Here is a 12,192-nt window from a genome sequence, read left to right as displayed (position 1 = left end):
GGAGGCTGAGGCAGGAGAATCGCTTGAACCCGGGAGGCAGAGATTGCAGTGAGCCAAGATTGTGCCACTGCACTCCAGCCTGGGCAACAGAGTGAGACTCTGTCTCAAACTCCTCCCCCCTGAAACAAAACAAAACAAACAAACAAACAAACAAAAAAATTGATTTCCTCACAGTTATGAAGGTTAGAAGTCCAAGATCAAGGTGTCAGCAGGTTTGAATTCTTCTGAAGCCCCTCTCTTTGTTGTGCAGATAGTCTCCTTTTCACTGTCATTCCTCTGTGTGTACACATAACATACCTGATGTCTCTTTGTGTGACCAATTTTCCTCTTCTTGTAAAGATACAAGTCTGATTGGCCTTATTTTAACTTAATCACCTCTTTAAAGGCTCTATCTCCAAACACCATCACATTCTGAAGTAGGGGGCATAAGGACATTAATGTATGAATTTTGGAGGGACACAATTCAGCCCCTAACACCAGTGGAGACAGGGGTGAAGAAGATATGCATCATCTTAGTGCTCCTGTAGTTTGACAGCGTGGTAAGGAACACAGGTGTTAAGCAACCATTTACGTGACTAGGCCATTAGTTACCCTTGTGGGATGATGTAAGAAGTAGAATACACAATCCTGGAAAAGGTAGCCTGGTGAAGTGAGACTGAAGGTAATCTGAAGAAGTGAGATCTGAAAGAAGGATGGATGGGAGCCAGCCAGCTGAAGAGAGAAAGAGAGAGAGTCAAGTATTCTAGACAGGAAGATCAGCATTTGTGAATTCCGGGCAGTGGGGAAGAGCATGGCTATCCAGGGAATTGAAAGAACCAGTGTAACAAGGAGTGAGTGATGGGAGCTGGCACCAGAAAGTCGAAAGGGCCAGATTACACAGGACCTTATTTACTGACATCCTGATTTCAGTGCTTACTACATCCTGTCTTGGGACTGTTGTCAGAAAATCTTTTATGGGGGAGTGTTGGCATGCGCGTTTTGCTTCTCCTTATGCTCCTTGAGGGAGAAGATCTGTCTTCAACTCCTTTTGTATTTTCTCTCCATAGTATGCAACATAGAGCTGGACATATAGTAGGTGCTCAAGAAATAAATTAAGTGGATATAATGAGAAATGAGATGAATAGAAGCACTCATTTGTCTAAATTAGGGGCTGACGCGATCTTTTTGGGTGTGTTTCTCCTAGAGGCGCTGAAAGGTGAGGACTTTTGGTACTATAATGCCACCTAGTGATTCTTCTTATTACAACAACACAGGGGAGCAGGGTGGTGATTAGTCTTCTGTAATCCAGAAAATTGGAAATCAAGCATTTTGTTTCATCAGCATAAATTGATTTGTCCAACCACCCATTCTTTCATCCATTCATCCATCTCTGTTGATGCCCCCTGCATCTCTTTCCTATGAGCTGAACATGTCACGTGCCTTTCTACCTCCTTGTGGTTCTTTGATTGCTCATATTTGGGTCTTTTTGTCCTCCTATAAGTAAGGTCTCAGATATCAGTATCTAGATTCTCTGAGCTCCCATTGTGCTTTCTGTTAAAATGGCATATACTAAATTATACCATCATATTGCGTTAGAATTAACTGTAGACGTTCCCTTTTGTCTTTCCCCCAATACAGATTGTGAATGCAAAGGGCAGTGACTCTGGCATAGTCACCTTGGTGCTTCCTGTGGGCAGCCGTGTGCCTACCATGCAGTAAGTTCTTTAAAAATTGTTTACTGGATTGAATTGCTGTCACCTATGCAGGCCACCTGCTTATGAAATCTCTTTTAGGAGATCCCCTGGACATGGGAAGACACACAGCCCTGCACTTGACATCAGTGCAACATATGGGTGACCAGGGCCCTCTAGGTCTTTATTTTTGTTATATACCTTCAGAAATGTTATGGAGTTTCTCTGGATCATGGCAATCCCACAAGCCGATGGTCTCAATGTGTAATCAGGTTTCCTGTGAACACACAAAGCAGCCCGAGCTGGGTTGCCGGTCCCATTTCAAGCTCATTTCTATTTGCTTGGCTTACAGTGTGGTTCAGCCTACCTCTCCAGTTCATCTGCCACCTCTCCAGCAACCTCCATGCACATTATGACTCAACCACATTTCCCTCTTTTTGTCCACCAGATATATAGTATCAGGTCATGAATGAGATGTCACTGCACAGTTGTCAATTTTCCTTGAATTAATTCATCAATTCAACACAGTTCTCATAAACTTGACAAACTTACTCTAAAAATTATAAGGGAGGATAAAGGTCCATGGATAGACAAAGCAATTTTGACACAGAAGAATTTGGAATGGGGAACTTGCCCTTCAATCGTGATGACTAACTAAAAACCCACAGTGATAAAACCCTGTGCTACTGACACATGAACAAACCAGAGAGCTCAGAATATACTCATGTCTATTTGAAACTTTCCTAAACCAATTTGGAAAGAATGGATTGTTTGACATGAGTTGTTGGAAAATTTGCTCACCCTATGGAGAAAAATATAGTTAGATCCCTATCTCACACCATATGGGAAGGAAAACTCCAGATGGATTAGATAACTGAATGTAACAAAGTAAAACTATGAAGCTAATAGATAGAAAAAAATGATGGGTGAATACCTTTATGACATTGGGTTAAGGAAGTCTAAATAATACCAAAAAACTATATAAAATATAGGGGAAAAAAGAGCTAAAGAGCCACAGTATGAAAATTAAGGACTGTTGTTCCCTTAAGGACATAAAGGCAGAGTTTCTAGTCTTCTAAAGCAGATTGATGTCCAGGCTTCTCAAAGATGTCTGCAAATCAAAAGAAAAAAGACCAATAGAAAAATAGGTGAAGACTCTGAAAAGGCAGTTCACAGAAGGGAATCTCAAGTAGCCTATGAATGTATAAAGAAATGGTCAAAAAATTCACTAGTAGTTAGAGAAGTGAAAATGAAAGCAAAAAATGTACTTACACTACTTTCATCATATTGACAGAAATTAGAAAATTAGGTAATTAGATGAGTCAATATTTGCAAAGCACTTAGAATAGTATCTGGCATTTACTAAACACTTTATGAGTGTTTAATAAAAAAGACCTACCATGTTCTGGAAGGGATGGATGGAAGTGTTGGACGGAAACCCTTGTACAACACACTGGAGTACAGCCTAGGGTAGTAACTCTGGTACACAATCTTAAAGTGCTTGGTAAATACCCTGGGCTTGTACTAGGCTGTTGGACATCTTTGTGCTTTTGGAAAACTGTTCACTTCTGGCCAGATGAGTTTGAAAATATCACACCCTCTAGATAGTTACAGCCTTCTAGGTTCATGACTTGGCTGGGGTACAGAGATTTTGTGAGAATAAAAAGTGCACACCTTCCTCCAGTAGGGCACATGGCATGGGAAAGAGAGTAGAGGCTGTTTTTCGGCCTTCATTGCCCCATGGTTGGATGTGTTTGTGCAGGACGCAGCTGCATAAGCAAATGTCCCTATGCATCCCTATGACTTTAACAATTTTGCTCTTTGGCATATATTTCAGAGGAATTTGCACAGAGGTCCATAAGGGACCACGGACAAGGACGATCGTGGCTGTATTACCTGATGTATTGGAGAATTAGAGGCAGCCTTGTTACCTAACATCTCGGGAATGGAAGTGAAGTGTGGTAGATGCCCCTTCTGAAACGCTATGCAGTACTCAGAAGCAATGAACTAGAATATGCTTGCCAATCGCAACGAGGACAGATCCTTAAAAAGAATGTTGAGTGAAAAAAGTAGAAAATAAGATAATCTCCAAAGTCCAGTAGCATTATTTAAACATTTTTTAAAAATACACTGATAAAAATGCTGTACATTTCCCAAAAATACATATGGAAGCACAGTAGCATGAATACCTATGGGGTTGAGGATAGGGGTTGGGAGTAGGGGTGGGGATAAAGGGAGAAAATAAAACCAGATAGGAGTCTTACACATTTCACGAACCAAGGAGTATAATTATTTCAACTATTTGTACCTGAAGTCCAGAAAGAGTGGAGGCAGAGGGGAGAGAAGAGGGCAAAGAAACGGTTTTGGGAGTGGGATCCCAGAAGAAAGATTTTCGTGATGTGGTGCTACATACGTTTTTCCAGGATATCTTAAGCTCTGCACACTATTTTTCTCACCACTAATATTAGATTAAATCCTTTGAAGACAGCATCTGTGGTTTCTCTACTTCAGCTGTCCCTCCGTGTCTTGCACACAGTAGCTGTTTTACAAGGGTTGAACTGACTGGAAGTGAGATTATTCCTCGTTGTTTTAGAAGGCAGAGAGTAGCCGTCTGTCCTTCCCTCATCCAGAAACTTCTGCTCCACATTTCCTTCCAAGCGTTAGTCCTCGGTTCTCCATGCTTGGCTCCCTAGTCCCCCACCGTCCTTTCTGGGTGGCCTCTTCTCATTCGCCCACTTCTTTCTCCTGGGTGTCTCCATCTGCCCGCACTGTGGGACTCCTCCCAGCCTCTCAGGGGCACCGCTCCCTTATTTCCTTGGCTCCGCCCCATTCGGGAGATATTTGCATATTTCTCTGAGGAACCCTGCCCAGGTGCCAGCCTCAGAAGCTCCTCCCCTTTCGAATTCCCGCTAGCGCCCCTAGAGGGCGTGTCGGTTGCCAGGCGACGGGACGACGCGCCGAGCGCGGGTTTCCGCTCGGGGCGGGCGATAGAGACAGCGCGTCGCGCCTTTAGCTTCTTTCCCAGACTCCCGCCCAGCTCCTGCGATCTCCACAGCAGCCTCTGAGGCCGCCCCCAGAGAGCATCAGGATGGCTGAGGTCAGGAGTCAGCGCCCCTCTGTCGCCTCTCCCTTGACCCCTCCCCATTGTCCCTCTCCTGCTGACGATTGTTACAAACGGTGATTCCAATATTCCCCCTCATCAACATCTTATCTGTCTGCACCCTCACTCACTCCCCCGCCTTTCTCCGTTGGCTCTGGTCCCTTTACCTCCTGTTTCTCCTTCAATTGTGTGGACACCCCCCTACCCCCACTGTGGCATCTGCGTTATGCTAAGTGTGGTAGGAAATTAGTGAATTCTGAAATCCACACGTGACATGCACCCAGCCCTAGATCTTTAGTCATGGAGTGATACCACAAGAGAGGCTCACACAGAAATACTGGAGATGTCTTATCTCACAGGAGAAACCTGGACGAAAGCTTCACAGATGCCTGCTGTTATCCCAATCAATGGCCCTTGTCCACCTGTCACACCCTGATTTCCTAACATATGATCACCTGCTGTCACACATCTTCATTAAGGCTCTTCTGCCCAACACCACTGCCCTGTGTGCTCACTGGCTCCTGTGTTAACATCTTGTATCACCCCACCACTCCCCCATATTACAGTACACCCCATTTTCAGCCTCTCTAATGAGGGGTTATTTCTGCAACCCTTCAATGACACCCTGCCTGCCCCCCAGCCCCCTCATTTATAACCTCAAGAGCCTCGGGTCCCTGTCATTACTTGCCATTCACAGTCCCCATCCACTGTTGCCCTACCGAAATCCTTCATGGCCCCATCAGAGCCCTTCGCCTATCACCCATCCCACAGTCTGTTCCAGCCAGGACCAGCTACATGATTTGCAAGGCCTGAGGCAAAGTGAAAACACAAAATCTCTTCAAAAATTACAAAGAATTTTAAGACAGAACAACAGAGCATTCAACCAAGAATGGGACCTTTCTGAGCAAGGGGCCCTGTGCAACTGACCAGTTTTCACTCCCATGAAGCTAGCCTAAGCCCCATCTTCTTTCAGCACTATCATGCTCCACACCCCCCACCCCGTTCTAGTTACTCCCTTGCTTCCTCTGCACCATTCACATCCTCTCATCATTGCTTTTCCTCTTTCTCTAGCTTTATAAATTCCATCTTCCTGTGATCAACACCTCCTTCCTTTCCTCATCATACGATCTCTTATCATCCGTCTTCCTCACTCCTGGGCTCCATCACTCTCATCTCTCTCTGACATCCATGCTGCTGTGGCCACATCACTTCTCCCCATTACCCATTGTCATTTGTGTCTCTTTCTTTCCATTTCCTTTCTTCTTCCTTCTAGTTCTTTATTGTCCCATTATTGCTTTTGAGTGTTTTCTCCTCTTTTCTCCCACTAGTCATCTTTGTTTATTTCATTCTTCACTCCCAGTAGGGAAGCCCCAGCCTCCCAGAGGCACCGCCCCCTCATTTCCTTGGCTCTGCCCTATTCAGGATATATTTGCATATTTCTCTGAGGAACCCTGCCCAGGTGCGGGCCTCAGAAGCTCCTCCACTATTTGAATTAGTTATTTCCATTTCCCTCTCTCTGTTACTCCTCTCGTTTCTTTCTTTCTTTCTTCTGCTTTTCTTCTTACTTGACCTCAGCCAACTTTCTCGCCTCTGCTTTCACGATTCTCTATTTTCCCTCTGGCCTCACCTTATATTGCAGTTCTCTTTTCCTTTTCCTTCTCCCCAGTAATTGATATTCCCAGAACTTAGGACAGGACAGTGCCTGGCACATAGCAAACACTCAGTGAATAGGTAAAGAATAAAGAAATGCCACAGTTCCTTTCTGATCGGTTCATGTTGATTTCATGCTTCTGAAACAGATACTATTATACACTATAACAGTGGAAATATCAACTGTTTATTGGCCAAAGCTAAGAGTTTATTTTCCTTTGCTTTTAAAAGTAATATACTTTTTAATAACAATAGGAACAAATCTCTTTTGTTGCTAAAAGTTTCTTCAAAACTTTTCCTTCTTTGGTATTTTTCCATTCCTGTGCTAAGTGCCAGGTAAATAGGTAAAACTTGGACTGCAAACAAATCATTAGGCTGCTGATCAGGTGTTGACATTAATACCATTTACAGGGATGGAACCAAGAACATTGTAGTGATAAATTTTTGTGTGTGCTTATGTTTAGCATCAACAAGGGAGAAGCACAGAGCAGTAGCAATACCATATTTCCTTAATATGGTTTTTCCTCCTTTGTGGAATTACTACATTGTGGTCTTTGCAATAATCTGCTTTTAGTCAGGAAGAAAAACCTATGTGAATTTAAAATTAGTACTAAAGTTGTTATACAAAATGCTATAGATATGCTTGTGACTCTACATTTATTTTAATTTACAAAGACTGTGTTTTGCTTGCATGTCATCGTTAGAGATTTAATTAATAGTACAAGTGTTTCTGAAAACCAAAAATATTTAGACTTTCTCCATATTGGGCAAGACAGGCTTGTCAAATAGAAGGTAAACGAGACTCCTTAAAAATCTTCAGGGTGAATTGAAATTTTACTTTATTATTGGAACTAGAGATTGTTTCAGTTGGTTTCTTTTAGCAAGAGAGTGTTGATACCAAAGCCCTTTGTAGAGTAGAATATTAAAACATAATGTTGCAAATGTAAGTAAGGCCTTGCAAGCCTTATGAGTCCTTTGCTCAAAAGTATTGAGTGGTTCCCTGTGGCTTGCAGAGTAATGCAATCCATACTCCTTGGAATGTAATTCAGTGTCTTCACTGTGTGTCTCTAACTCCCTAGCTAGTGTTTGGCTTCCTTCTCCCTGTCATACCTCTTATCCTTTTCTAAAATGTGCACAGACTTTTTTAAACCTTTATTTTAGGTTCATGGATAAATGTGTAGATTTGTTATATAGGTTAATTGAATGTCACGAGGGTTTGGTATACAGATTATTTCATCACCCAAGTAGTAAGCATAGTACCTGATAGGTAATTTTTCAGTTCTTTACCTCCTCCCACCTTCTACCCTCAAGTAGGCCCCAGTGTCTGTTCCCTTCTTTGTGTCCATGTGTACTCAGTGTTTAGCTCCCAGTTATAAGTGAGAACATGTATTTGGTATTCTGTTCCTGCGTTAGTTAGGATAATGGCCTCTAGCTCCATCCATGTTGCTGCAAAGGACATGATCTCATTCTTTTTTTTATGGCTGAGTAGTATTCCATGGTGTATATGTACCACATTTTTCCTTTTTTGTTTTGAGATGGAGTCTCACTCTGTTGCCAGGCTGGAGTGCAGTGGACAATCTCGGCTCACTGCAACCTCTGCCTCCCTAGTTCAAGTGATTCTCCTGCCTCAGCCTCCCGAGTAGCTGGGATTACAGGTGCCCACCACCACACCCAGGTAATTTTTATATTTTTAGTAGAGATGGGGTTTTACCATGTTGGCCAGGCTGGCCTTGAACTCCTGACCTCAGGCGATCCACCCGCCTTGGCCTCCTGAAGTGCTGGGATTACAGGTGTGAGCCACTGTGCCCAGCCCATGTACCATATTTTCTTTATCCAGTCTACTGTAGATGACATTTAAGTCGATTCTATGTCTTTGCTGTTGTGAATAGTGCTGTGATGAGCATACGCATGCATGTGTCTTTATGGTAGAATGACTTATATTCCTTTGGGTATATACCCAATAATGGAATTGCTGGGTCAAGTGGTAATTCTAAGTTCTTTGAGAAATTGTCACACTGCTTTCTATGATGGCTGAACTAATTTACATTCCCACCAGCAGAGTATGTTCCCTTTTCTCTATAACCTTGCCAGCATCTGTTATTTTTTTACTTTTTAATGAAGCCATTCTGACTGGTGTGAGATGGTATCTCATTGTGGTTTTGATTTGCATTTCTCTAATGATTAGCGATGTTGAGCATTTTTTTTCATATGCTTGTTGTCTGTGTGTATGTCTTCTTTTGAAAAGTGTCTGTTTATATCCTGTCCACTTTTTAATAGGGATGTTTGTTTTTTGCTTGTTATTTTATTTAAGTCCCTTATAGATTCAGAATATTAGACCTTTGTTGGATGCACAGTTTGCAAATGTTTTCTCCCATTTTGTGGGTTGTCTGTTTACTCTGTTGATAGTTTTTTTTTTTTTTTTTTTTTTTTTTTTTTTTTTTTTTTGCTCTGCAGAGGCTATTTAGTTTAATTAAGTCCCATTTGTCAATTTTGTTTTTGCTGCAATTGCTTTTAGCATCTTCGTCATGAGATCCTGGTCAGGGCCTATGTCCAGAATGGTATTTCCTAGGTCATCTTTCAGGGTTTTTATAGTTTTAGATTTTACATTTAAATCTTTAATACATCTTGAATTGATTTTTTTACATGGTAGAAAGAAGGAGTCCAGTTTCAATCTTCTGCATATGGCTAGCCTATTATCCCAGCACCATTTATTGAATAGAGAATCCTTTTCCCATTGCTTTTTTGTCAACTTTGTCAAAAATCAGATGGTTGTAGCTGTGCCACATTATTTCTGGACTCTATTCTGTTCTGTTCATCCCTCTTATTCTTTAGCCAACTTGGATACTTGCTTGGCACTGAGCTTTGCTTAAGCTTTGCCATCTGCTGGGAATGCCCCTTTTCTCCATATTCCCCTGTGAAAATTCCACTTTTCCTTCTGGGCCTGCTCAAATGCCAATTCTTTTCTAAGATTTTTTTTTTTTTTATTCTTGCTGCTGGGAATAATTCTCTTTCTGTGGGTTCATAGAAAACTTTGAATACATTTTATGATAGGGATCAAATCAAATTCTATGCTTTCATTAACTGCATTCATACCCCACCAGGAATTAAGTATAAATTCCCTTTGGATAAGCTGTTTATTCTTCATCTTGGTATCTCTTACAGAATCCATCACAGAATTTATATATGGCAGATGTTCAGTAAATACTTGCTCAATGAACGAATAAATGTATTAACCACACTCATTCTTCTTCCTTATTATGTTGTACATAACAAGGAGTAGGTGGATTTGTTTGCTAGGGCGGCCATAACAAAGCACCACAAACTGGGTGGCTTACGGCAGTCTGAGCTCATCTTAACTTATTAAATAACTCTGTTCCAAATAAGGTCAGATTAGCAGAGTTAGGACTTCAAAATACCTTTTTGGGGGACACAGTTCAATCCTGAAAAGTAGAGAAAGAAGAATTCTGATACAACTCGCTCTTAGGTTCTCATCTAAGTAATAGCCAGACTTGCTTGAATTATATCTATATGTCTGGGCTTGTATTTTGAAATAATTTGTTTCCCATCTAACCATGGAAAGCAAATGTGGAAAAGTTCCATGAGTATTGCACAGGGGCATTTTAGGACACTGTGGGGCATGACCTAGCCTACATTTCTGAGGGATAAAAATGATGGAATCTCTTTTGGGAGACAAGTCCATATTTCAGATGAGTTTCACTGTATATGTGATTTCATGATATCTATGCCAAGATCTTCCTATGTCTGGCCTCAACACACCGTGGCCACCCCTGCCGCCCTTTGCAGTCTTAGGGGCAATAAGAAGCAGGGCCCAATGAAAAGAGACTAGGGTTGGAATAATCATAACAGCTCTGAAAATTCATTGAATTCCTACTATTCGCCAGGCATTTGGCTAAGTGTTTAACATCAGTGATCTCATTTAATCTAATCCTTAGCAACACCATGTGGTGGGAACTGTTATTATCCTAATGGATATATATTCTGCATATATATTCCTATGCCTATATGTATATATATGTAATGTGTATAAATGTATAATGTGTATGTGTGTATATATACGTACACACATATATATGTACATAAGCATCAGGGTCTGAACAAGGATCTTTCCTTTCATATAATCTTAATTTTTCTGCTTATCAGTGGTTTTAATTTTGCTCGTATGGAGGTGTTTCATTCAGAGATAATAGCAGTAATTCCTTGATAGTAATGATGTAAATGTTGCAATGCCCTTTCCCATCCCTGCTTTTTTTCTATAGGAAAAGGGTGAAAAGCAAGTCCTGGAAGAATCTGCGTTTGAAGAAATGGAAAGAGATTTTCAGGGAGTTCTTAATGAACTTTCAGGAGACAAAAGTCTGGAAAAATTTCGGATTGAATATGAGAGGCTTCATGCTGTCATGAAAAAGTCTTATGACAATGAAAAGCGTCTGATGGCCAAATGCAGAGAGCTAAATGCAGAGATTGTAGTGAATTCCGCGAAGGTTGCCACTGCCCTTAAGCTCTCTCAGGACGATCAGACCACCATTGCATCCCTAAAGAAGGTCAGTGATCTTCTAGAAATGGAATGAACCTGAATTTAAAACATCATTCTCTCATTACATTGGCACCTCTAGGCTGGTAGTAAATGAGTTATTAGGTAAAAATTTACATGATTTTATATTCATTAAGCCTAAGGAATAATGTACATTTTCAAAGAAAATGATTTTTTAGCCTGGGTGAATCACATCATGCAGAAAATAATGGAGAATCTTACTGGCTTGGTTTCTGGGAAAAGATTTAGAGATAAGTAAATGCGATATTTGGAATCTCAATATGTCTTATTTGATGCATGATGAGTAATTTAATACCTCATGATGATAGTTTAACTGTTAAAGATATTTTCATATTTCTGCTTTTTCTGCTGTTTTAGTAAAGATTGCCTTGAGAATTCCCAGGTAGTAATTTTCATGACCTTTCTTCCTAGCACCCCTTTTCTTTCCTCTCAATCCTCCCAGTTCCTCATAATAGAAGAACAGAGATTCAGTCTGGGGATACTGAGGATGTATTGCCTTGTTTTACACTAGATTTTTTTCATCCTTAAATGTGTTGCATTATTTTGAAGGTAAAATATATGTTCCTTGTTGACTCATGGTGATAAGAGGTTGAAACATAATTAAAACCCTAAATATGAGAAACAATTTATAAAATTTTTAGACAGTTGCCTTGATATCATGCAATTAGATGCCACCCAGTTCAAATGAATTTCCAAGTCCAGTACTAAATATGGATTATCAATTATCTTAGAAACTATTCACTTTTAAGTGCTATTTTAAAATTTATTGTCATGTTAGCCTCCTAACTGGTCTCCTTGCCTGCAGAAGACATGTCCTTCTTTATTCCATCCTTGCTGAAAAACCAATATAAGAAGGCTTTAAGTCATTTTATAATGGAAAAAAATTTTTTCATTGCAAATTTAAAAACTGATGATGGGCGGGGAGTGGTGGCTCATGCCTATAATCCCAGCACTTTGGGAGGCCGAGGTAGATGGATCACTTGAGGTCAGGAGACCAGCCTGGACAACATGGTGAAACCCCATCTCTTCCAAAAATACAAAAATTAGCTGGGTGTGGTGGCATGTGCCTGTAGTCCCAGATAGTTGGGAGGCTGAGGCAGGAGAATCACTTGAACCAGGAGGTGGAGGTTGCAGTGAGCTGAGATTGTGCCACTGCACTCCAGCCTTGGCAACAGAGCAAGACTCTGTCTCAAAAAACAAAA

At 41.0% G+C, this 12,192-nt stretch overlaps 1 protein-coding gene across 2 annotated transcripts in view; it reads left to right on the top strand.

The window, feature by feature from the left end:
* The first annotated feature begins 1,620 nt into the window (after positions 1 to 1,620).
* CFAP58 (cilia and flagella associated protein 58) overlaps positions 1,621 to 12,192 on the top strand; it is a 114,329-nt gene continuing 103,757 nt past the window's right edge. Inside the window, exons 1-2 of one of the 2 annotated variants that reach the window (XM_017944308.3) lie at positions 1,621 to 1,694; positions 10,698 to 10,979. In XM_017944308.3, the coding sequence (XP_017799797.1) occupies positions 10,743 to 10,979 (237 nt within the window). In that variant the 5' untranslated portion in view covers positions 1,621 to 1,694; positions 10,698 to 10,742. Of the gene's footprint in view, positions 1,695 to 4,618; positions 4,768 to 10,697; positions 10,980 to 12,192 lie in introns of those variants that run through there. The other variant, XM_003904228.4, reaches the window with a different exon arrangement.

This window comes from Papio anubis, chromosome 11, assembly GCF_008728515.1.
Source record: "Papio anubis isolate 15944 chromosome 11, Panubis1.0, whole genome shotgun sequence".
NCBI lineage: Eukaryota > Metazoa > Chordata > Mammalia > Primates > Cercopithecidae > Papio > Papio anubis.
This window is presented reverse-complemented; position numbering and strand designations above follow the sequence as displayed.